This window comes from Mus caroli, unplaced genomic scaffold (genome assembly GCF_978045245.1).
Source record: "Mus caroli unplaced genomic scaffold, Mus_caroli_1 scaffold_17, whole genome shotgun sequence".
Lineage (NCBI taxonomy): Eukaryota > Metazoa > Chordata > Mammalia > Rodentia > Muridae > Mus > Mus caroli.
In genome coordinates, this window is record NW_028227272.1 from 13,739,733 (window position 1) to 13,765,717 (window position 25,985).

At 48.8% G+C, this 25,985-nt stretch overlaps 1 protein-coding gene across 2 annotated transcripts in view; it reads left to right on the forward strand.

Moving 5' to 3' along the window:
- The first annotated feature begins 2,082 nt into the window (after positions 1–2,082).
- The window catches only part of Ppm1f (protein phosphatase, Mg2+/Mn2+ dependent 1F), a 30,334-nt gene continuing 6,431 nt past the window's right edge, over positions 2,083–25,985 (forward strand). Inside the window, exons 1-6 of one of the 2 annotated variants that reach the window (XM_021185224.2) lie at positions 2,083–2,164; positions 8,549–8,816; positions 16,150–16,292; positions 19,225–19,427; positions 20,356–20,544; positions 22,673–22,816. In XM_021185224.2, the coding sequence (XP_021040883.1) occupies positions 8,614–8,816; positions 16,150–16,292; positions 19,225–19,427; positions 20,356–20,544; positions 22,673–22,816 (882 nt within the window). In that variant the 5' untranslated portion in view covers positions 2,083–2,164; positions 8,549–8,613. Of the gene's footprint in view, positions 2,165–3,792; positions 3,863–8,548; positions 8,817–16,149; positions 16,293–19,224; positions 19,428–20,355; positions 20,545–22,672; positions 22,817–25,985 lie in introns of those variants that run through there. The other variant, XM_029470315.1, reaches the window with a different exon arrangement.

The window sequence follows — 25,985 nt, forward strand, 5'->3', positions numbered from 1 at the left end:
TCAGAGCAGCTGTGTTCCTAGGCATCACCTTTTCTGCTCTGGAAGCTGATGAGGTCAGAGCTGCAGGGCGACCTGTATTGTGGGAGGCATGCAAGATCTCACAGGCTAGCTCTCCAGTGGTTTGTCCCCCAGGCACTGCAGGTCCCGTTTCTCTTACCTTGAGATTGTGGTGCATACTAACATGAGGAAGTCTGTTTCGTCAAGTACAACATCCTCCCAGCACTGTAGAAGGCACCGTGGACCTCTTCTATACATTCTAGCCCTGTGAGAAAAATTAATATCCAAGAGAGAGCCAAAATTCCATTAATCACCTTTTCTCACTGTAATAAAACACCTGAGCAAAATTTAAAGGAAGAAAGATGGATTTGGGCTCAGTTTGAGTCATCTCTGGTAGCTAAGAAGAGGAGAAAGACTGGCAAAATAGACCTTTCCAGGGACTAGAGATATACACTCTTGCAGGGCACACACACTCATGACCTTCCTCCATCCTAGTTTTCGTTGTCTCCTAATAATGTCATTATTATGAATGATGAATCCAATAGACTGATCTGCTGATGTTAGCATCCTGATGATCCAGTCACCTCCCAAAAGCCCAAGTTTTCAAGAGACTTCCAGATTTCAAATCATAACAGCTCCCTTTAAGAGAAAGTATTACCAAGTTGTACCCCCAATTTAAAGAGCCTGGAAATTCTGGAACAAAGGGTTTGAGGTCCTTTCCTGAGATTTTTAAAGCCTAAGTGATACAGCCAGTCTCTGAGTGATAGAGGCTAGTGTGGTAGGGAGAGTGTTTGCACTCACTCTCATAGTGCTCAGAACAGGTTTCTGGGAAAGGATTTTGGGAACTGGGAGAGGACACAGATGGGAGACCTGGAACTGAGCACTCTGGGACCTCCTGGCTCTACCCCACAGCTTGGCATGTCTTGCTGAAGAGGTTTGAGCTAAGCTGGTTGGTATAGCTAATATTGGGAATTTGACAAGAATAAAAGCTTTGGCGTAGTAGACTGCAAACAAGACATTAATCATGGTGACCGCAACCTCAGGAAAAGGTAGATTACAGATATGTCCTTGGCCTAGAGCCTAACGGGCAGGTTCCTAGTGCCTACGTTTGCTGTCTTCTCTGTATCACCCTCTTCCTCATCAGGTTATAAATGACCTCAAACCTTAATCAGGTTGAATGATCCAGGACTCTACTTGCGGAGCAGACAGACATTCTCCCCACCATGCCAACACACACACCCATCTATTGGTTCCCCAGGCTCATGGGTTCCCTGAAACCTTCTAATCAGTGTTCCTAAGTCAATGGGGTCTGATGGCATGTGCTTGTCAGCACAGTTCTGAGACATAAACAAAACAAACAATTGGGGTTTTTTGTTTGTTTTTAGTTTTTGGTTTTTTTGGTTTGTTTTTTGTTGTTGTTGTTGTTTTTTGTTTTTTTTTTGTTGTTGTTGTTGTTGTTGTTGTTGTTTTTGGTTTTTCAAGACAGGGTTTCTCTGTGTATCCTTGGCTGTCCTGGAACTCACTTTCTAGACCAGGCTGGCCTCAAATTCAGAAATCCCTCTGCCTCTGCCTCCCAAGTGCTGGGATTAAAGGCGTGCACTGCCATGGCCGAACAAACAATTGTTTTAAAAGCCAGGTGACAACCTGGAGCCAACCTTGTCTTTAAGACTGCCTTTGCTACCCAGTGTACTAAGAAAAGTTCTCATTTCCTGCTTTATAGCCCCAGGGCTCAAGCTGCTCAACGAATTCTCAGTGGCCATGCAGTCCTGCTGAGCACAAAGGGCCTGGGACCCTAACCACAAAGCCCCTGGGGCCTGTGGTTAAGTGGGGAAAATATTTTCTAAAGTCTCTGATGGGTGGCCAGTCCTGAGCAGTATGAAGCCGCATCACTGCCCTGAGACTGATCACCACACACGTTGTGAAGCAATGACTGAGCATTGTGAAGCAAGGACTGCTTTCTGCCCAGCCAAGGCTGGAGAAGTGTAGCAACGCACTGGCGAATGGGGCTCTTGTCTTCCCTGAAACAAGAGAGCAAAGGGACCAGCAGGAGGCAGCAGAGGTGCGCCCGAGGCCCGACTGCGCTTGCGCAGAGCCTGCGGCGCCTAGGACGGGAAGTAGGCGGGGCTGCCCAGAACAGCTCGTGGGGAGCACTGCGGCAGGCTGGCAGGTGAGGCCCGCGGGGTGCTAGGGATGAAGAGCGAGGGTGAGGGTGGAAGACTCGGACTAGGGTGGGGGTCATGTGGGGGCCTGAGATGCACGAAAGTGAAATGAGACTGAGGACGAAATGAGAGGTGAGAAAGCACTAAGGCCAAGACCGGTTTCGGGTGCCTGAGCCCATGGGACTTTGGGGGATAACTGTGAGCAAAAAATCTGAGCAAGCCGCTGCCCGGCCCTGGTGGCAAGGCATCGGAAACTAAAGGCACGGAACTGGGAATCCATTGACACCCCCCCCACCCCCTCCCATAGGGCTGTGTCTGAACCGAGGTCCAGGAGGAGGCTGGGAGCTGTGAGGCAAAACAGTACCAAGGAGTGACAATCCTGTTTTCAAGGATCATTCCCCTCTTATCTTCCAAAACATGAGGGCTAGGCCCACGGCCCTACCCTCAGCCCTACCAGTGAAGACCCGGTCTGGGACCACATTTTCAACCTGAATGCCCAGCCCAGTGGCGTCCCTGTGTGTATTTAAAGCTAGTGTTTTACTTACCACCTGGTTTCGAGGCACAGGCTGAAGCCATTGGGCTAGATTGCAGTAGAGCCTCAGTCCTGAGAGCCTGGGGCTTCACCATTGCAGTTGTGTGGTCTTAGGCCAGCCCCTAAGCTCTCCGTATAATGAGGAGAAAAGGAATTGTAAGGATTTCTGCAGACTAACTTCTAGTGAGGCCCAGTGGAAGGCAGTGGTCTGCCCTACCAAGGCCTTCTATTTCGAGGCCCTTTGATTAACAGATGTGTTCACAATGTGCCCTGGGACAGCCCTGTGAACAGTTCCCACCTGAGGAACTGAACGAGAGCCCGCCTCTACCTCATGGTCTCAGAGTTCATATTCCTCTCATCGTCAAATTTTACTTTTACTCAGCGGCAAACTGAGATGGAAGTGGCCAAGTCACTGGGCACCAGATTCCTCAACTGAGTCCTGCTTTGGTGGCAACTAATATTTGTGACCTTAGAGTAACACTTTCCTCCTACCGCCTGTTTTTCTTTTTTCAACTGCAGTATGACCTGATGGCATGTTTTCCCACACAGTTCTGAGACATAAACAAAACAATTGTTCTAATAACTGTTAACCTCCCACAACAGATTAATTTGCAGAATTCCTCTGTGATGTTGCCTGAAGCCAGTCTTGTCTTGAAGACTGTCTTTTGCTACCCAGTGTACTGAGGGAGAGTTTTCATTTCCTGTGTGATCGCCCCAGACCTCAGGCTGCTTACCTCACTCTAGTGGCCATGCAGGCCTGCTGAGCACAAACGGCCAGGACACTGGCCACCTGGAGCTTAGGATCCCTTTCAAAAGAAAAATGGCTGCACAATAATATGGCTGCACAGAACAGCCCATGAAAGATAGTTGGGAGGGGGGGCGTAAGACATGGCTGGGGTGGGGTCCATCCATGTTCAGCGTGCATATGTTCTGTAGGTTGAATTTCCAGCACCAGTAGAAAGAAAAATAGTCTTAAAGTGTGTTTTGGCATTTTTGTTTTGTTTTGAGACAGGGTCTCATGGAGCCCAGGCTGGCCTCCAACTCATAATATAGCTAAGATTGAACTTGAATTTGTAATCTATCTCCATTTGGCTCTATCTTCCAAGCACTGGAATTGCAGGTGTTCACCACCATGTCCAGTTTTATCGAGGAACCCATGGCCTGTGCCTTCAAGGCAAGTATCTACCAGCTGAGCTACCCATCCAAACCCTTTGGATTTTGTTTGTTTTGGGGGAGGGTGTTTTAGTTTTTGCTTGGTTTGGTTTTGGTTTGGTTTTTTGTTTTTTTGTTTTGTTTTGTTTTGTTTTTTTGAGACAAGGTTTTACTCAGTAGCCCAGACTGGCACCAAACTGATGTCAAGGCTCCTTCGGTTTCCCAAGTGGTAGGATTGTAGGCATGAACCACCATGCCAGACTAAAGTGATAGTTTTTAATGTATATTTTGCTATAATATTTATAATAAGCATTTATAAATATAAATAAAAATCTTTTCCATGTATGTAGTAAGATATTGGTTAAGATCTAGAAGGATTTATACCAGACTATCCCTAGCAGCTAGTTACAAATAGAGAAATAAGAGTTCTGGGGGGAGAGGGGGTTGGGGTAAAGCTCTCTTGATAGACTGCTTGCCTAGCATGCAATGCCAGCACCACATACACCAGATGTGGTGCACACCTGTGATCCCAATACCGGCAAGGAGGAGACACAAAGACCCTAAGTTCAGAGTCTGAGGAGCACCTGCTAGCTCATATGTACAGAGAGGCACACATGCCAGAACCGGGAGGGCCCTGCCACGTGTCAGTCTGGCCAAACCAATCAAAGCAGTGCAGCCCTGCTTACTGACTTACACACACTCATGCACATGGCCCTCTCTTTCTGAGTCCTTTGCAACTGTGGATTCTGTTGAAATCAAACAGCTCCCTCCACCCAGGCCCAGCACTCTGCCCGCCCCTGCTTCTCCCCAGACTCTGTTGTCCATCTGACTACTAGCCAGCCAGCTACCACCCTCCAGCAGTCCTAATGGGGCCATGCCCTTCACCGGTTCCTTCTGCCCCCGTCAGATCCTTTTTCTCCAGGTTCTGGGCTTCAGAGCAAGGTTGTTTTGTTCCCTTAGAGAGGCATGCATCAGATTTAGGGGCTTATTGGAAAAAAGGTAAATGGGGAAGAATATCACTCTTTTTTTTTTTTTTTTTTTTTGAATATCACTCTTTTTCTTTGCCTCAGCTGGACCCCAAAGAAGGAAAGCTATGACCTGGTTCTTCATGTGGCCCAAACCACACAATGTGAAATGAGTCTGAGTGGCCGCAGCAGACAGAATTTCTCTGAGTACACTGCCTTTCTGGTGCAAGTAGACAGTCCATCCAGGCCCTGTGAGCCAGCAGATGCAAGCAGAGCTTTGCACGAGAGCGTGCTGTGCTGTGCTGTGCTGTGCTGTGCTGTGCTGTGCTTGGCACCCAGGCCCACTCAGCATGCATCATGCAGATGGCCTTGGGGCCCGTCACAGGTCCTGAGCCTGGAGCACGGGCACAGGGCAGTAAGAGCAGTATAGCCAGGAACATTAAAGGATTTTTAGTGCTGCAGAGCCAAGATGAGTCCAGCCTCCAAGGAAGACAGGTAGACTGTGGGGAAGGGATCCAAATCCAGGAAGTAGCCCAAGGGCAAAGGTTAGCAAGAGCCACCTGCTTTCTAAAACATCTGGCAGAGAGAGTACCAGGTAGGGTGATGTTGTGGGCAGGGATTTGCTGGTTGGGGCTGCTGTGTACTCTGGGGTGAGCATGCTCTACTCTCGCTGTGGTCTCAGTTATAACTTCACGTCAGCCCGTTTAACACTGCTGAAGGTTTTGGTACCTCTGGGGCCTGTAGAATTGCATGGTACAAATATCCGAATGCTCGTCAGTTTCCTGGGAACAACTTCACAATAGTCACACTTCTGTTCCTGAATACCAAGGAGCTAGAGCAGTTGGTGGGTAGGGTATGGTGTGACAGTTGGCCTGGTCCTCTCAGTAATTAATGCCACCTCTGACTCTTGCTCTGCAGCTCTGCCTGTGTACAAACTCTCTAGGGCTCACTCTTTTCTTTTCAATCTTACCGTTGGGTAGACTGCATCTGCCTGGTTCCCATTCTGCTCTTTCCTTCTTTGCTTTAATTACACTCTATCTTTTTACCTGCTTGGTCTTTGTAACCCAGGCTACATTCTATTAACTTGCAATTAAATGTGAGTGTAAACAATGAATTTTAACTCCAGCAACATAACCTTCAATAAGAAGTACTATATCTATATTTTTGTTTGTTTGTTTACAAAGCTGGCCCAGAGAAATAAAAAAAGAACACTGGGAAAAGGTAACCCTTCACCTCCAAGACTGGCCCGGAGAGGAGACCGTGGTGGGACTGACTCCACACACACAAAGGACGGGAAGGTTGAACATGAGGCGCTTGTGGTCCTCTTCCTCATTCGCCTCTTTCTTCTTCTGCTCTCTCGTCTCCAATTCCCTCTGTTTGCAAGAGCAGCAGATAGCCTGTCACCTCTCAGTCCCTTAAACTGAGTTGTTGTGCCTTATTACCCTGCTGGATGAAGCTCAGGCTGGCTACTGTAGACCCTGCCTGTGTTGCATCCCTCACTCTGTCCAATGTTGGAGGCTGTGTGGGTTTTTGACACAGTGTCTCTATCTGTAGCTGGGTCTAACTTGGCAATGGCCATGTAGAGCAGAGGGCCCTCAAACTTGTGGCAACCCTCTTGCCTACACTTCCTGCTGGGATTATAGGCAGATGCCAGCATTAGGCTATGGCTCCTTTGTGTGTATCTTTTTAAAATAAATTAGCTTTTGATTCCAGCCTTTGAAAGAAAGAGAGGTGTTATGTTTTGTTTGCTTAACATTTGTATCAATTACTTTTCTTGTTACAAAACAGAACACTTGACAAACCAGCAATAGCAGCCCAGACTTTAATCCCAGCATTGGGATGCAGAAGCTGGTGGATTTCTGTGAGTGCCAGACCATTCTGGTCTACAGAGTTAGTTTCAGGACAGCCAGGGCTACACAGAGAAAGCCTATCTCAAAAACAAACAAACAAAAAACAAAACACAACCAAAGCAATTTAAGGAAAGAAGGGTTTATTTTGGTTTTTGGTTTCAAGGACTACAGGCCATGGTCTCAGTATAATCTTGGGAAGGGAGCTGGGCATGTTGTGTCCATAGTCAAGAAACCTGAAATGGATGCTGGGCTCAGCTAGTACACTTCCATTATTTAGTATGGGTCCCCAGCTGACAGGATGGTGCCACCCACAGTTGGCCTTCCCACTTCAGTTAACGTAACCCAGAGAATCCCTCACAGCCATGGCTTGTCCCTTCAGTAATTGTAGGGCCTATCAAGTTGACAGTACTCCTGTCACACCATGCCTTTCCTTTTACACCCTGAATACTACTGTGTAACATGAATACATGAGCCCTTCCCTCATCTACTTTTCTCTTTGTGTTTTGTTTTAGTTTTGTATTATTTGAAACAGAGTCTCATGTGTTTCAGGTTGGCCCATGACTCTGTATGTAGCCCAGGCTGGTCTTGAAGTTCTAATTCTCATGCCCCTACCTCTTCTGTGCAGAATCGCAGGTGTGCACTACCATACCCAGTTTATATGGTGCCGAACCCGGGGCTTTGTGCTTGCCGAGCAAGCGAGAGGCATCTCCATCCCTTCTGACTTCTACTCTATTTCACTTGTTAGACGCTAGTGACCGTAAGTGACAGTAGTCTTTGCTCCCATTAGTTCTTCAGGATTTCCTCATCTGTCTGTCTGTCTGCCTCACATCTCAGCCCCTGCTTCTGGCAAAGTTGGGAGGCACCATCTGTGGTTGTTCTAAGACTGAGGTTCTAGAAGTCTCGCCTTTCTTTCTGCCTGGTTCATTTAGTAGTTAGAATCTGAAAGGCCTCCGAGGGAGTTGGACTCGGAAGCTGCTCTCCAGCTTCTCCTGCCTAGCGCTTGGGGTACTCAGAATCTTATATCCACTCCATTGTATCACCTTAAAGAGTGCCATGTGTTTCCTCTGAGGGTAAAAACACTGGGCTCTTTCCTAATGGAATTTCCTGCGCCAGGATATTAAGCAGAGCCCTCAGAGGTGCCACATCAGTGAAGGGCTAAAGTGAGTGTGCAGCCGCACTAGGCTTGGAGTTCCCCTGCCAAGAAGCACCAGTTTCAGACAGGCCTGTGTGAGTAGAGACTGGCAGGAAGGTTTTCTGCCCAAGCGTAGTGGGAAGTGGAGCTTTACGGCAACAGAGAAAACAAGGGGAGAAGGAAACCAAAGCACATCACAGGAGGTCATAAAAGAAAGGCAGAAAGGGCTGTGTATTGGCTCTTCTTTTCTCCACCATCTCTATAGCCTGGAGATATAGAGATATATACAAACATACATACATACATACATACATATATACATACATATGTGTGTGTTTGTGTATACACACACACACTTCTTTCTACCAGCTGGTCAGTTATTGGCAATCTGGTTAAACCCTGTTACCTACCTTAATGACCTGATCCTGGTGTCCCTGTCCTGCCTGTTTCTGGTCATAACCTGGCACTCTGCAGGAAATATGCATTCCCTCTGTCACTTCTATGAGATGTCTTCGTGGCCCACTTCTGATACCACTCCTGAGACTTTTCCTGAGCACGCATGTGTCTACACTTGAACGCATGTCTGTTTCTAAATGGGATTACCACTCCATTAAGTATGGTCTCTGAACTGTGAGGTCCAGGACTTATTGAGGTACCTGCCTCATTTTGCTGATTAAAGAGACAAGCAAGGCAGGACACATGTACTCCATGTCATACAGCTGTCACCCTGTGATATTGCTAACTCTGACATTTTTCCCCAGGGTGAAGACTTAACTGGAGACCATCTTACCCCAGCCTAGCTGCAAACCCCCGGAATGCACTGGGCATGGCCTCTGGAGCCGCACAGAACAGCAGCCAGATGGCCTGTGACAGCGAGATCCCAGGCTTCCTGGACGCAATCCTCCAAGACTTCCCAGCCCCACTGAGCCTGGAGAGCCCTTTGCCATGGAAGGTCCCAGGGACAGTCCTGAGCCAGGAAGAGGTGGAGGCTGAGCTGATTGAGCTGGCAATGGGCTTCCTGGGCAACAGGTAGGCATGGGCTGCCTCAAAAGAGAAGAGCTTGATGGACAGGACAGGATGCAGCACTGCCCACCAGGTGCTGACCTCGAGCCTACCTAAGTCTCAGGAGAGGGGCGTGGTCACCCCTTATCTATACGAAAGTTCAGAGAGTGATGGGCCCTGTCATCCAGTGCCGTCTCTTCCTGAGTAAATGCTCAGCAACACTAGACCTTGCCACTTTGTCTTTCTGTTTTACAGATAGAAGACTCGTTTGGGCGGGGGGTATTTTTGTTTCCTTTCCTTATTAGGTTGAGAACTTCTACCATCTCATTTAAAGGGAATACTTTATGCTCTCTCTTCACCGTCTGAATGCAACATCCTATTCCTGTGCTTTGTGGCTATTACTAAATAAAATAAGGGTCTTTTGGACACTGTGGTACTAAGACAGCTGCTAACTGACTGGTGGACAGGTGCATTGGACAGACATGACTACTGTCCCCATAAGACAGGCACATGGCTACGTTTCCGTCATGCTACTCAGAGTCTCAGAGTAGTGTACAGTTCTAAAGGTATTTACTTACTTCTGCAGTTGGACTTTTTTTCTTTTACTTATTTCACTGTATGTGCATGAGTTTTCTGCCTGAATAATGCGTACCACTTGCCTGCCTACCCCTAGTTGTAAGCCACCCTGTAGGTGCTGGGTACAGAACCCAGGTCCTTTTAGAAGAACAGCAAGGGCTCTTAACCACTGAGCCAGCCATCTATCTAGCCCATACAGTTTCAATGAAGTGTTTCCAACCCATTGTTTAAAAGTAATTGCAGTAACAGAAAGTGTAACTGCGATAAGGATGCTCTTGTGGAGATGTCCTGTGGCCATGTAACAAAATATTGCAGTCTGGGCAGCTGAGACACACGTTTATCCTTTGACAGATCTAAGGGCCAGAAATCCAAAATCAAGGCCATGGGGGCTGCTATTCTAGGCCTGTCTCTGGTGGTAACTGCTTAGTGTTGCTTGGCTTTCCAACTCACATCTCTGGTGAGTGTTCTCCCTGTGTGTGCATCCTTGCTTCCTGTTTACTTTGTATGTACAGCGTTCACACAGAGACCAGAGGAGAATCTGGGGTATCAGTTCACATTTTGTTTAAAACTGTCCCCCATTAGCCTGTGGGTCTTCACTGTGTAAACCGAGCTAGTCGTCCCTTGACTTTCTAGGGCTACCCATGTTGCTGCCCCCCATCTCACCATTGTTGGGACTGCAGAGAGTACACCCTTGCACTCAGATTTTTACGTGGCTTTGGGGGATGTAAACTCATGTCTTCATGCTCAGGGGGAAAATGTGATTTGCTGATTGAGCTATTTTTTTTTTCTTTTTGATCTCCTTCCTTGAAGGAGGATGGTAGTCATAGTAGATACAGGCTAGGGGCCATCCTTCCACAGAGTTACTTACGCTTTACTGTAACTGCATTTATAAAAACTGCAATCCCAGAGTCGGGGACTGGCTCTCCATGTCTTTTGTTTAAGGGGTACACAGTCAGTTGAGCCCAATCTAGATGCTCAGCCAGAAGTCTGAGCATCCCACCCTGCACTCTGTGGAAAAGAAGAAAAGGAGGTCTGAAAAGCCTCTCTCCTAGGCTGATCTTTTCAGAAGAGATGTCCTGGGTCTTGTGACTTATTTTTCATCCAGTCTAGAAGTTTTGTGCAAAGAAAGACAGTGGAGGACAGATCTGTCTCTGATCTCTGCCTTCTCCACTCAAGCTGCTGTCAGTCAAAGGGGTAGGGGCAGCTCATGGAAGCCATAGGGCTTTCAGGTTCTTCTGTACAAACCTGGCCATTCACTAAGGGAATAAGCCCGTGATTCTTAGTCTCACCATTCTTCCTGACTCTTCTGCAGATACCCCACTGCTAGAACCACACCAGCCTTAGCATATCACCCCCCCAGTGTCACCTGAATGTGTGCTTTCTTTGCCCCCTTGGTGTCTGTCAACTCCATCTCTCACCCAGCAACAGTTGCTAGGATCCTAGCACAGTAAACAATTCACAGGCAGTCTGCTTCAGAGCCAAGTCTATCTACCCTGGACCCCACAGGCCCAGGGGCATTGCTCAGTGATAGTGTTATGAATAGGATGTTGCTAGTTGATTTGAGGAAAATATTTTCGATACAGGTGGTATAAAGTAACTTGTCCTCAGGGTGGGAAAAAAACTGGCTATTTCATGGTCAGAAGCTCCTAAATTCTGCTTTCCTAAGAGGAGACAGAGCAGGAGAAAGCAGCCACTGGATCTAACACATCTGTGTCAAAGGACATCGCTACCTGCAGGGCCTAGGCGTGTAGAAAGAAAACCAAGCCCAGAGGGCTGAAATGGAAGAGAAAAGGCTGACAGGGAAAGGTGCCTCCTGGGATGGCAAGGACACATGGCCTAGGCTAGGAATAAGTCCCTAAGGCCTGGGGCATTGCAGGGCTTCTTAGCTATGGCATAGGTTCCCAGGTATAGGTGGTACAGAGGAAGGACTTTCCTGGGGAGACCTGGATGGGAAGAGTTGCTGTTGCTCTATAGCAGTGAAGTGGGAGGTGGGGTGTAAGGCATTGACAGCTGTTAGCAAGAGCAGATAGCCTGCCCAGAGCTGGGCTGAGCAGGTATGCTGTTTACTCGCAGGGATGAGGGTGGAATGCTGAGCCCCAGATCCATGGAGTTGCATGTGATAAAGGAAGGACCAGGACCTTTGGGGTACACATGCATGGTCAATGATGGGCAAAAGCCTGTGTTCAACACTGGGTGGGCCAAAAGGTTCTAAACGCCAGAGGGGATGGATAACACCAGGGAAGCTGTCTTCCACAGCAGGACTGGGCACACATGAACTCACAGAGACTGTGGCAGCATACGCAGAGTCTACACAGGTTCAAGCCAGACAAGGTCCCAGGACTGAGACGGGGAAGTGGACACAGACCCCGATCCCTAACCAAGAAGCTATCTTAATTGACAACCACTTGCAAAGGAAAAATTATTTTCTCTGATGGAGTCTCTCTGAGTATATAAACTGTACTTAAGGGTGGACCCCAAGCCCAACTATAGAAGTCTAACACAGTGGTGTTTTTAAAGGTGGTTTGGTTTGGTTTGGTTTGGTTTGGTTTGGTTTGGTTTGGTTTTTGTCTCATATTGCTTTGTGTGGGCATTTTTCATCTTTAGGTGTTGTTTTATTTTGTTTTTATTTGCCTGCTTGTTTTCTAAAGAGATAGAAAGAAGGCAGTGGGATTGAATGAATCGGGAGGAGATTGGGAAGGGGAAACCATGGTCAGAATATTGCATAAAAATTTACTTTCAACTAAAAAAGCAAAGAAAATGGATGGGATGGCCCAGAACCCCAGGGACCTGCTTATGTTTATCCACTAAACAAACCATAAGTGTACCATAAAAATGTACAAGCCCATGGTATATGCCTTTAATCCCAGCATTCAAGAAGCAGAGGCAGGCGGATCTCTGGGTTCTAAGCCAGCCTGCTGTACAGTGTAGATTCTAGAACAGCCAGGGATACAAAGAGAAACCCTGCCTCAAAAGACAAAACAAAGCAAAAAGACAAAAAAAATCAGTACAAGACCCAGCGTGGTGGTACATACCTTAATCCCAGCATTTGAGAGGCAGAGGCAAGACTATCTCTGAGTTTGAGACCAGCTAGGTTTACAGAGTGAGTTCCAGAACAGCCAGGGCTACACAGAGAAACCCTGTCTTGGGGGGAAAAATTAATATAATATTATACTGAATGTATTTTTCAACTGTCCAAATGGATTTTGTTCTAGCATTTTCTCCTATATGTGAACATGGGTATATGTCACCATTACTTGTGGTATGAGCCTCATAGATAATCTGCATCATATGCAACAGTTCCCAGGCATTCACATTCAGCCATGTGCACATACATGTGTGCACACACATACATGCACAGTCATTTTGTGCCTCACAGACTCTCATGCTTGGCTCTTGTCCCCACAGCCCATCTAGAGTTGTGGGTGTAAAAGGCTTCTATTACACTGATCCACTGGCTCTTTTTTCAGACGTTCACTGGTGTTTCCTCTGAAGCTATCTACAAGTCTGGCCCCTGGGATCTGCACACTCCTTTTCCTTTCTTCTCCATTTATTGCAATTTCATTGGTACATCTCTAGGTCCCTGAGCAAAATATAAAACTTAACATTGTAATGATCTAGATATGGCTTCATCTCTTGTTATAGTGTAAACACCTAGCAACCCTTGAGGGCTTCCTGAGGCCAGCATCCTCTAGCCACGCCCACAACCAGGATCAGGACTGACATTTTTAGTGTGGTGACAGGACTGAGGGCCTCCAGACACATCCGTGGGTGGGTTCCTACAATAAGGTCCAGGAAGGAAATGCTGGTGGCTGGAGGCCAGGCATTGTCTGTGTCTCTGTAGGGGGAAACCACCTCCCTGTTCCCAACAGCAGAAGCAGCCAGTGGGCAAAAAGCTTAAGCATGACCTCATCTGCACAAGTGAGCAGGTACCCTTTCCCTGCCCCTAACCGGAAAACCCAGTGCCTGGCAGGAAATGCCGCAAAGTGGGGAACTTGTTCTTGGCTTACAATGTATTCTTCTTTATTTGGGACTGGGGGTATGGCAAGGGTGTGCTAGAGATGTAACCCAGGGCGTCTCAGCAAGCTAGGCAAGTGCTTTACCGCCGAGCTGCACCCCATTTCAGCTGGTTGTTTTCAGAGCCTCTTCGAGAGGCCTCTCCATAAGTCACTCTTTTGAAAAATTCAGCCAATTGTACAGTTCCACAGACTGTCAGTAACAGAGCCTACTACTCAACTACTCAAGAGGTTGATGCCAGAGGATTGAAGGCTCTGGCCTGCCTGGGATCCAGGGTAAATGGAAGGCCAGCCTGGGTGGCTCAAAAAGTAAAAAGAAAGCTGTGACAAGTGACAGACTTGCCTGCAGGAGTCTTTGTGGTCAGTTCCCAGTTCTCTAAAACCAAAGGCCATCAGTAGATGGCCAGTCCCCTTAGAATGAAACTCATCAACTCTTAGAAGGTCATTGTTCTCATTAAAGCTGAAGTTGTTAGCCTAGCATGGTGGTGTGTGACTGCAACCTTTAGCACGCTGCCTCAATAGGCAGAGGTAGGAAAATTAAAAGTTCAGGGTCAGCTTTGGCTACATAGCAAGCTTGAGGCCAGCCTGGGTAACATGAGACATTGTTTGTTTGTTTGTTTGTTTGTTTGTTTGTTTGTTTGTTTAAAAGAAGGTTAGGGGGCTAGGGAGATGGATGGTTCAATGGATAAGAGTGTTTGTTGTGCAAGCATGAGAACCTAAATTCAGTAATCCCTATAAAAGCTGGACAATGTCTGCATGTGCCTATAACCCTGATATTAGGGGATAGAGACAGGCAAATCCCAGGAGCTCAGTGGCCAGCCAGCTTAGCCCAAATGACAAGCTTGTAGGTTAACTGAGTGACCCTGTCTCAAGGGAATCCAGTAGAGAGCCATAGAGCAATAGAGCAGGGCATCTAATATCTTCCTCTGTTCTCAAATGTGTCCATGCGCACATGCACGCATACATGCACACTTGCATATTTATACATGCACACACACATTTACACACATACACAGGAAGAGAAAGAGAGATACATAAAAGCCAGGCAGACTGATTCACAACTGTAATTCCGTATGAATCAGGAATCAGTCAGGAGTTGATTCACAAGTTTGAGGCCAGCCTGAGCTACCACACACAATTAAAGAAACCAGCTATGAAAATTCAGCCCTTCTGAACAGGCACACCGGACAAGAGCACATAGTCTAGCTTTGAGGATCTCCCACTAGACATGAAGACAGGCTCTAGGGTTGAAATGTATTCTAGAAGCATTTGAGGCCCCAAGAATAGTGACCCTGTCTGCCCAGAGACTTGGGGCATCAGTTTTAAGCAGGATTCCTAAGGTTCAGAGCCCTGTGGAGAGACACATATGTCATCAGCTCACTGTCATCACTGCCTATCTTAGCTACAGCAGACTTGCCTTTCTCCCAGACTCCTCTCTTATTTGGTCACTTGTCCAGTTTTTCAGTGCTACCTGCCCAAGGCCCCAACAGGAGTCTGACATTTCTTCTCTCCCAACTGCTGTCAGCATGAGGTAAAGTTCTTCCCACCCTTCTGTGCTCTTAGTTATCTTCTGTGACTCCAGAACAGTCTCCCTTCCCTCTGTGGGAACCTTACCTTCCTATTCCCTACTTGACCTACACTTCCTGGAGCTGGGCCTCCCAGCCTTCACTCCACCTGTGGCTCTTTCTCCTGCCTCCCATGTTCTCACAGCTCTCCAGGTCTCCAGAGCTCTGCTGAGCCTGTGGAAACAGAACCTGGCTTCCTCTTAGGCTCAGTGGTGGGGCTAATGCTCCCCCTCAATCCAACTGCTCAAATCCAGTTTGAGTCTCTGTCCTTCCCTTGCCCCACTCTCACTCTTGATCAGCTCCCAACATTGTTCTGCTCTGTCCTTTTCTAACACCAAGGTTCCCTGCCCAGCTCTTAGGCCTGGCCTGGCCTCTCTAGACCATTGTCACCAGCATTCACGATCCAGCCTATCCTCAAAGAGATCTAAGAACTCAATCTGACACTGTCACATATCTCTTCAAAAACAAACCAGAGTCCCTTCTGCCCACTGCCTAGATACCCATAGCCCCCTTCTCCACAAACAGAGCAGCTCAGAGACTATGGGTCTTCTGAAGACGTCACTGGGACGTTCACCCTCCAAGAACCATTTCCTGGGGCTGTCATCCCAAAGCACACAGAGCAGACACCTTAATGATCATCATCATTCTCACAGGATAGATGCCAAATGGAGGTGAAAGTGTCCTTAAGCTGAGCCCTCCTGGTGCTCTTCAGATAAGCATGTGCATTCCTCGGTTTGTAGGTTCACCCCTCCGTCCCTGTCCTGCACCTACATGGCTGCCCTCATGTATCTATGTCTGTGTTTACACCTTTCACAAGCCAGTCGTACTGAAGCAGGCATCCATCCTACTCCAGCCATAATCTCATCTTTCCTAGTGCTATCCACAGTGAACCAACTTACAAGAGGTCCCATCTGAGACAGTAACCTCAGCATATAAATTGGGGGATACAGTTCAGCACTTAACATGCCCTGGTCCCAGGGGTCACCAGCTTGAGCATCAGGGATCCAAGCTTCAAGGATACCTTTCCAACCCATCCCAGCAAATGGCATGCCCCTGGTGTTGTGTAAATATCCATTCCAGGTCCCTGAAGACAGAGATCACCTGCTTGTGATGACACCAAGAGGAAGGTATGAGCCATCATCTCCATCTCCAAGGTGGAGGATGCCAGGAGCTGCTCCAGCCCCGCCTCTCACATCTTCTTCCTAGGAACGCTCCCCCATCGTTTGCTGCGGCTGTGACCCATGAGGCAATTTCCCAGCTGCTGCAGACAGACCTTTCTGAATTTAAGAGGTTGCCTGAACAAGAGGAGGAAGAAGAGGAGGAGGAGGAAGAAAAAGCCCTCGTGACCTGTAAGTTCCACTCATATGGCTCTGGGATTGTTTAACAAATGACAAACTCGGAATGACACTAAAGGCCAGCGTGCCATCAGGACAGCAGTGTCGGAGTTCAGCAAGAGCATGATGTGGCATAGAAAACCTGCAATGGACTGAGCAGCATGTGGGTCAAAGCCTGCCAGTGAGACAGCGGCCCACCTTTGTGCTGTCTTGATGGTGCTTCAGAGCACATAGAAATGAGTGGTGCCTGTCCTGCCTTACACATGAGAAATGCAGGGTGTTGGTTCACAGCCACACAGCCAGCCTCACCTGTACTCACTGTCCCCCTTGGCTAACACGAGGCCCTTAGCAGAGTGGCACATTCACCCCAGGGAGGGGGCAACTGTTGTCTAGGTCCCCTGCCTTGACTTACCTTAGTTGGGATCATTAGATGTCAGTGATCCCAATCATGAGGTGGCAAAAATGAACGTTTCGTGTCCACTGGCTACAGCCATCAGTGAGTTGAGCCCTACAGTGGTACACCAAGCCAAAGGAACCCAGGAACAGAACGGGGAGCAAATGCCAAGAGGCCCCAAGACCACTTGACAGAGAGTTTGTTTATAAAATGCAGGCTCTTACTCTGCATGACTCTCTTTCCTACTATTTTGCTGCAGTACCAGAAGTATTGGGAGGGAAGTGGTGGCTGCAGGTATGCACACACAGGATCTGGGCCGAGTTTCCAGGCAGTAGAGGGAGCCTCTCTTTGCCCAGCTTTAGGCCATGTGTAGGACAAAGAACACTGTAGGAGAAAAAAGAAACCTACTTCAGCCTTAGCACTTGCGCCTACCAGCCACTCTCCTCCCTCCCCCCCCCCCCATTTCTGGCCCCTTCCACAGCTCCCTGCCAGCCTTCAAGCCAGCATGGCCTTGCCCCCTGCCTAGGAGACAACTATCCATAAAGACAGGCGGCCATTGTTCTCTATAAAGCCAGCAGACAATCCAGTCTGGCGGCAATTGCCGCCAGGGCCCATCCTTACCCCTCCTGGTAGGAGACAGTATCACCTGCTGGTGGGAAGGAGAATTGCAGCCGGCAAGCCAGGCCTTACACCCGGGCGTCTGGAGAAAGGATGTGCCTTCCCCGCCTTCCCTGCCTGTCCCAGAGCTGCCATGCAAGCCTAGGCTTGTAGCCTTGCACACTGTGGCAAGTCTGTTGTTTGCACGCTGTTCTTGCCAGCTGTCTCAGCACATTCTTTGAGGCTTATTGCCCCAGGCAGAAATGTGACTAAGGCATGCCCACCTACCAGCACTTCCCTGTGATTGTGAAGATAGAACTCCCAGGCAGTTTCTAAGGCTCAAGACTATAGCCCTTGGCCAGAAAATCAGGGTAGGACTCCAAGAGCCTGAGGCTGAGCATGACCGTAGGGCTTGCCATCTTCATTTTTAATTGCCCATTCTTCCTCTTGAGCAAAATTCAAGTCTAAACCTATTGCTGGAAATAGCAGTGTAACCAAAGGCTAAAAAGAGACAGCCCAGGCCTAGAGGCCCAGCCTTGCTCAACGTTCCCTCCATACCAGCAGTCTCCAGGAGCAAGGAGACCACAACAGCTCTCCAGGTAGTCATGGAGTCTACCTGTGTACAGAGGAGAAAATGAAAGACCTAAGAAGTAATGTGGTCAGAGATTGGCTTAGACACAGGAAACTTGAGTTCTTCGGGTCCCATTTAGAGCTGTGGTCCCTAGGCTGGGCCTAACAAAGTCAGTTCTCCAGCTCCTCAGCCTCCACTCCCACAGCTGCTGCTAATAGTCCCCAACATGATGGCTGCAGCAGACTAGATGGCCTGCCCCCAAGGAGGCTTGTTAGGCTTACCCTTCTCCCTGCTCATTGCTTTCCTCCCATGCCTCCCTCCAGCCTCTTCCACACCTCCCGTTTCTTCCATGGCCGTACTTCTGACTAAGCCCACTTCTCCCAGTTCTCCTTGTCCCTCTCCTGTGGCCTTTGATACTTGAGCCCTGGGGTTGGGAAGTTGGGGTGGGACTTTTGTTATTGATGTTCTAGTTTTTTCTACCTTTTACATGTACATTGTTTTGAAATAATAAGTATGTATGCGGTGAATTATGAGAAATAACACAGAGATATCCCGACTATATATACACGACCCTGTTTTCCTCCTAGGAACATCATAGAAAACTGTAACAGTATGTCACATACAAGATCTGAATATGGTCAGACACAAGCCAGCTTCCTTATTGCAAGGATTCTACATGTTACCTTCCACAGGCCACTAACTCTCCTCCCCTGCTGTAGCCAGTCCTTAACTCCCAACAGTGACTAGTTTTCATCGTTTCAAAAAGGCCTATCACTGGAATCACACGGCCGACACTTGGGGTTAGTGTCTTCCACTAGGTGTGATTCTCTGGAGATGGACCTGGCCACTTCACTCAGTTCTCCTGGACCCTTACCCAAGGCTCAGCTAACTGCTGAGCCATTTATAGATTGGAAGCTGGACAGATCACAGATTTGGGATATTACAGATGTAGCTGGTATGATCCATGCACTGTTCTTATGGGAACAGCCCTCATTCTTGTAGGATTCATGCCCAAGAGTACAGTTCATGGCTTAGAGGATAGTCGTATGTTTAGTTGTGAAAGTTATTTCTAGTAGCAGCTTAAGTCAGAACAGGCCAGAATTCACTTACTGCCCTGCCATTGGACCTGTCATATTTCTAATTAATGGACAATTACCAGACACTTTGGTCGCTGGCAGCAGACTTTCTTGCATACTTCATAGGTTGGTGTGCCGAGCTGAGTGTGCCTGGGAAGTGAGGTGCTTGACTAGTGGACCCCGTGTAGGCTGCTGGGAGGGACATTTAAAACCTGGGGACATGGCAGGAAAGGAGTATGTAGGAAAGTAGCTAAGCCTAAACTGCGTGGCTTTACTTTTTGGTTAACAACTCTCCATCATGCCCATCAGTACTAGATGCCAAAGGCCTGGCACGGAGCTTCTTTAACTGCCTTTGGAAAGTATGTAGCCGGTGGCAGAAGCAGGTGCCGTTGACTGCCCAGGCCCCTCAGCGGCAGTGGCTGGTCTCCATCCACGCCATCCGGAACACACGACGCAAGATGGAGGACCGACACGTGTCCCTTCCTGCTTTCAACCATCTCTTCGGCTTGTCTGTAAGTGTTGGTACCTGCAGAGCCCAGGACAAGCGGTGTAGGGAGCTGGGGGGGAGGGGTGGAGTGTCAAAGGTGGGGAGCCATGAGTGCTGCGAGAGCTGCCCACCAAAGCTAAGCCTGGGGAAATACTGACAGGCTGCTGTCTTAGGGCTGAGTACAACGCAGTCTTCAAAGAGTACCACCCTTGGAGAGCCTGAGAGGCTAACTCATAACACCTACACCTCTGGGCCAAGCTTCCAGGCACATTGCTTTTCCACAGCCAAAAACTAAACTAAGACAACAGTTGGCCTGTTTTTATATAAAGAGATTAGATGCTAGGTTCGGACTTGAATTGCTAAGCCTCCAACAGCAGATACCTCCTGATGCATCTTACCTTAGGTTATGTCTGCAGTATCCAGGAGAAGCTGGTGGAATTGGGGCTCCAAGGGCTGTCCTTTCTCAAGTCGCCCTGTGTACTTGAACCAGTTTGACTTGTCTGATGATAAGGGCTGTGTCGGTTCCTCCAGACCCTACCTGCCTTGGGTCTGTTTTGTTGTTTAATAGGGTACCTGAGACTGAGGCATTTATTAGAAATGTATTTCTTAGTGCCCTGGAGACTGAGAGACCTTAGGTAAAGGGGCTGCATCTGAAGGGAGCCTTCATGCTGGTGAGGAACTCTACAGAACACCAAAGTACTGCAGGCCATCATATAGCAAGGTAGATAAAGTTTCCCAAGGAGAACAATTATTTCTCCATTCGTCCCCAAGTGAATTGATGACAGTTACTTCCCAAAGGTCTCCCTTACATACTGTGGGGATTAGGTGTCCACTACATGAATTATGTGGACGAACTTTGCAACCATAGGGTTATCCTAGTTACTTCCCGGAGAGCATCCTCCCCAGATGAAAGCAGCTGCCTGGGGGTCTAATTCCCACTGTACTCCCGCCAGGACTCTGTGCACCGTGCCTACTTTGCTGTGTTTGATGGTCATGGAGGCGTGGATGCAGCAAGGTATGCCTCTGTCCACGTGCACACCAATGCTTCTCACCAGCCAGAGCTACTCACAAACCCTGCAGCAGCTCTCAAAGAAGCCTTCAGGCGCACCGATGAGATGTTTCTTCAGAAAGCCAAGCGAGAGGTGAGAGCTGGCAGTTGGGTTGAACGTGCTGTTTGGGCATCTGTAGCTGAACATCAGAGTCTGTTCTCCACAGAGGAAGAAAAGCTAAGGGTTGGTGCTTCAGGAAGGAAGGGTCTCGAGAGAACAGCTGGCAGACATACTATTCCATTCCTTCAGGTCTGGGGCTCAGTTTTCATTTGAGTGGAAGCAGCACAACGCTTGTCTGTTGTATTAGTCTTGTTTTTCATTACTATAACAAGGTCATTGAAGGTGGATCGCTTTATAAAGATAGGGACTTGTTTTGACACAGTTCTGGACATACAAGCAAGGCAAATGGCTTTCTTGATAATGGCCTTGCTGGTAGTATGCTATGGTGGTTTGGAGCAAGAAATAGGGAAAGAGTGTGTGTGTGTGTGTGTGTGTGTGTGTGTGTGTGTGTGTGTGTGTACAAGTATGTGTGTATATATGTATTTTCTGGTCTCCCTCCCTCTCACATAGCCATGAGGAAATCTACCCTCTACGCTGTCCAGTCATGGCTTTATCCAGCCCCAGTCGCCTCCTAGTACTTAACCCTGGCAAAGCCCTCTTCCCTAACACAATAGTTGATGCTTTTGCCTTCTTAATATTTCATGATGGGAACTAAGTTACAGTACATGAAGCCTTGGGGCCTGCAAACCACAGCACCCCAGGGCCACCATGCTGGACCTCCATGACATAGCCACAATCTGCAAACCCAGTGAAGGGCTCCCTGAATTAAGATACAGGCTGTTTCCTTTGGCTGAAGGTGGTAGAGTGGCAGACAAGTACTTAAAAGAATTGATCGCTTACAGCTCCATGAGCAGGAGGTAGGGCAGAGAGGCAAGTCTGGGTTCCCAGGAATCCAAGGCCCAGCAAACACAGACAGTGGATCCTCTGAATAACCCTTGCTAGTCTGAGCTGTAAGAATAGCCCCAGCTAGCCTGTGGGAATTGCAGGCTGGTATCCAGTCGAGCTGACGTCTGAACCTCGATGGTCATAATTCACCTACATGACACGGTAGGTGTTCCCTCACGCTCCTGGAACTCCAGCCCTTGCCTAAGGTACCACCTCCCACAGCCCCCACAAGAGAAGCATGGTCAGTAGTCGAGTAAGCAATGAGAGGGGGAAATGTGGGGAATTGCAGGCTGGTATCCAGGAGCATGAGGGAACACCTACCGTGTCATGCAGGTGAATTATGACCATTAGGGTTCAGACCTCAGCTCGACTGGAGACCAGCCTGCAATTCCCCACACTAGCCAGTGCCAGGAGGACCTGGGCCCTGTAGTTGAAGGACACTGCTTTTGGGGCATGGGCTCCAGACTGTCTAACGTGCCTATGCAAGCAAGGATTTGTGTTGCTGAAAGTTTGTCTACTCAGAGTGGTGGTCTCACGAGGATCCACAAGGCCCCAGATGTCACTCCATCAAAATACAAAGCATGACTGACAGACTGTCCCAGTGTCCATTGCTCAGCCAGGTAGGAACTCTTCTTGGACTGGCGTTATGTGTATACGTGAGGTTCTTGTTTATGAAAAAGACAGTGAGCCTCTCTCCTGTGAACTGAAAGCAGCCTCACTGGGCCCTCCCAGCAGCAGTTGGGGGCAGAGTCTGTGGGGCCAGTGCAGAATCCTGCCACATTTATAGGCAAAGTGGAGATGGCCACTGGCTGAGAGTGAGCAAAGCCCAAAGGACTTCAGTGGGATACACAGGTTTTTCGTTTCTTTCTCTCTCACTTGCCCTGGGGATCAAACCTAAGGGCCTCGAATAGCTAACACAAGTGTTCTTCCACTATATACCTTCAGCCCTTTTGTTTCTTTTTAACACATATTTTTTAAGGTACAATTCAAACACTCGATGCATTTGTTTACAGTGTTCAGTTAGGATACTCATGAAGCCCCGACTCACCGTGCCTGCCCTTCCATACCTAGTTCCCAGTATCCTTAGTCTGCCTCCTGCCACCACAGACCATCTTGCCAGTTCCAAAGTTAGGTATGAAGGGGTCCTGTAGGACATGTTCTCTCCATATAGTCTGAATCGTTACTTGATCCATAAGTAGGGCTGTGGGTTCCTCTGTGTAGGCTCGTCTTCCTCCTCAGTCCCTCTCAGCCCCGCCCGGCTCTCCTCTCCCTGCAGCGACTGCAGAGCGGTACCACAGGTGTGTGCGCGCTCATCTCGGGAGCAGCCCTGCATATTGCCTGGCTTGGAGACTCCCAGGTCATCCTGGTACAGCAAGGACGGGTAGTGAAGCTGATGGAGCCGCACAAACCGGAGCGACAGGTAAGCAGCTCCCTCTGTACAGACTTGAGACATTCTCGGGCCCCTATCAGTGTTAGTGGTATACACTAGAAAGGACAGAAGACTCTCCGTGCTCCTTTACAAGGAGGGTTCCTTTGCCTGATTAGAGTGGGCAGGGGATCCCACATGAGCACTCCAGGGAGTTCTGTGGACCACAGTGACAGAGCCCAGAGTTTCAGGCAAGAATGGGGCCTTGTTCCCTAACAGGCAAACCCAGACTTGAGCTTATAGGGCCTGCGCACAACCCTGAAGAATCCTGCAGTAGGCAGAGTGGATGGCCACTGGCTGAGAGTGAGCAAGGAAGCCACTCTGCCCTGAATCTGGAAACCTCGGGCCTGGAGCTTCAAAGCATAGAGGCCACCCTAGGATCTCAGGACCCTAAAGTCTCCTGGCCTCTTGAGTCTGAGGTCATCAGCAAACAAAGGTATAACCAGTGCTCAGATTCTTAGCTCACAAGCATGTGTGGACTGTCTCCTAGGTCAGAGAGAGAAAGCGTCTAATCAAGGGATATCCCTATACCACCTCCACCAACCTTGCTTTTGCCATATTCCTCTCTGCTGGTGAACTGCCCCTCATCAGCACGTAAAGAGCTTCCGCCCTTTCTTATAGACACATGGCATGGCCTTTCACTCACCGTCCAGTCCCCAAGTCAGTGAGATAGTCACCAGTATTCTCTGCTTTCCATTCAGAAAACAAGGCAGGAGGGTAACCATGTGCAGCCCATCGTGCAGACTTAGGTGTATATGCACATGGGGTCCTGGGAGCAAGGCTGCTGAGTCATAGAAGGCATGCTACAGTCTTAGAGATTTGCACAACTTCTGTCCTTGGGCTGGAGCAGCCCGAGCCAAGCACTGCTGCTGTTGAGACTCCATTGTCCACAGTCTCACCAGTCCATGGGGCATGCCCATCTGTTCCATGACATTTCACGGAGAGAAAGAATTGCATGTTCACGCCAGATAAAAAGCATCAGTGGCAGACCAGAGTGGCAGTCCACCAAGTCTAGCAAATAAACCAGTCAGACTGTTAGGATTTCTTACAAGCGACTTGCCCCTGTACCGTGGGAAAACCTACCCCAGGCTTATGAAAGCTTCATGCCTAAAACTTCCTGCACAATACTCTGGGCTTCCCAAACCCTGCAAGCCTGCTGAGCTTCTCCCACCAGAAGGGTCTATTTCAGTCAGAAGGGAACTGTTATACAACACCATCTGCAAGGCAAAGCTACCTCGTTTCTCTTTCAGAGTACATTTGTCTTAGGGTTTTTGTGGGTTTTTTGTTGTTTCATTTGGTTTGGCTTGGCTTTTGTTTGCTTGGTTGTTTTTGTTTGTTTCAGCTCTCTCTCTCTCTCTCTCCCTCTCTCCCTCCCTCCCTCTCTCCCTCTCTCCCTCCCTCCCTCTCTCCCTCTCTCTCTCTCCCTCTCTCCCTCTCTCCCTCTCTCCCTCTCTCTCTCTCTCTCTCTCCCTCCCTCCCTCCCTCCCTCCCTTCCCTCTCTCTCTCTCCCTCTCTCCCTCTCTCCCTCTCTCCCTCTCTCCCTCTCTCCCTCCCCTGAGACAGGGTTTCTCTGTGTAGCCCTGGCTGTACTGGAACTCACTCTGTAGACCAGGCTGGCCTCGAACTCAGAAATCCGCCTGCCTCTGCCTCCTGAGTGCTGGGATTAAAGGCGTGCGCCACCACTGCCTGGCTTTTTTGTTTTTATTAAGACGCATTATCTCTCTGTAGCCTGCCTGGCCTGAAACTTGCTATGTAACCCATCCTGAACTCCAACTTGAAGCAATCCCTCTGCCTCTGTGTCTCAGGTACTAGGATTACCCGTGTGAGCTACCACACCCAACTTTCCAGAGTAAATTTGAATATAGTTTGTTGTTGTTGTCATTAATATTTTATTATTTGTATTTGTGTGTATGAGTGTTTACCTGCACATAAGTGAACCACTTTTGTGCCTGGTATCTGCAAATGCCAGAGAGGGTGTCAGATCCTCTCCAACTGCGGTTACAGGTAGTTATGAGCTGCCATGCGGGTGCTGCAAACTGAAGTCAGGTCCTCTATAAGAGCGGCTGTTGCTCTTAAACCTGGAGCCATCCCCCAGCTCTTGATCATCTTTCCAGAAGTTCATTGTCATTGCATTCTTTCCATCAAGCACTGACAGCACAGCCAAGTTAGGGAGGTTAGCTCCTGCCTGGGCACTGCACATGTCCCCTCACATCCCTCTGTTGTCCTACATCCCTCTGTTTGGGATGTTCTGCAGCAGAGTCAGATTGTCTCCCCTCTTGTAGTTCCTGGGTCGCAGAAGCAGGACAGGAAGCAGTCAGGTATATGGCTTATGGTCTGGGAGGTACATGTGTGCAAGCCAGCAAACAGTAGAGAGAACCAAGGTTCAGTCACTTGCCCAGCACACACAGGTAAAGTGCTAGCCTCTACTGCTCTGTCTCCACCACCACAAGGAATTGACTTCTGCTACCTGGGCGGATAAAATCATAGCCAGGTCTGGATCCAGTGCCAGCCTTTGCCCTGGGGCTGGATATTCTCTTTCCCATGCCAGGTGGGAACATTTTCCACACAGTCCTAAACCCTGTTTGGTCCTAGCTTGACCCTTCCGAGCCTCAGGGTCAGGCAGGGACCCTTGAAGGTGTAGGGTAAAGATGGAGTGGCCTGGTGCTGAAGTTAGTGCTGGCCAGGGTAGGCACACCTGTGGGTCAGGTATCTGCCAACCTGTAGCTTGCCCAGTTCCACTCCATCCCACCAGCTCTTGCCTGTAATCCCTGCCACTACCTGCCAGTTTCCAGAAAAGCAGTCAGACATGTTTGAAGACTCCTGCAGGAACTAGAGCCACAGTAGGAACATGAGACCCTGACAGCCTGACAGCTTCAGAGAGGGCCCAGCCACCACAGGTGACTCTGAGGGTTGTGAGGACTCACGATGATGTCTCGTCCTGCAGCAGTCTAAACAGCCATCACACTATGGGCCCGCTTTAGGCCAGCTGACATTGAGTGTCTGTTCTGTCGTATGCTTTCCTGAGGCAGCAAGGTGATGAACTTGGAACCAGTACCTTCTGCTGGTGGACAAGCAGGGTACAGTAGCGAGGGTACAAGACTCAGGTCAGGTACTGTGGAGAAAGCACATGGAAATAAGGCTTAATCCTGGAGGCATGGGACTT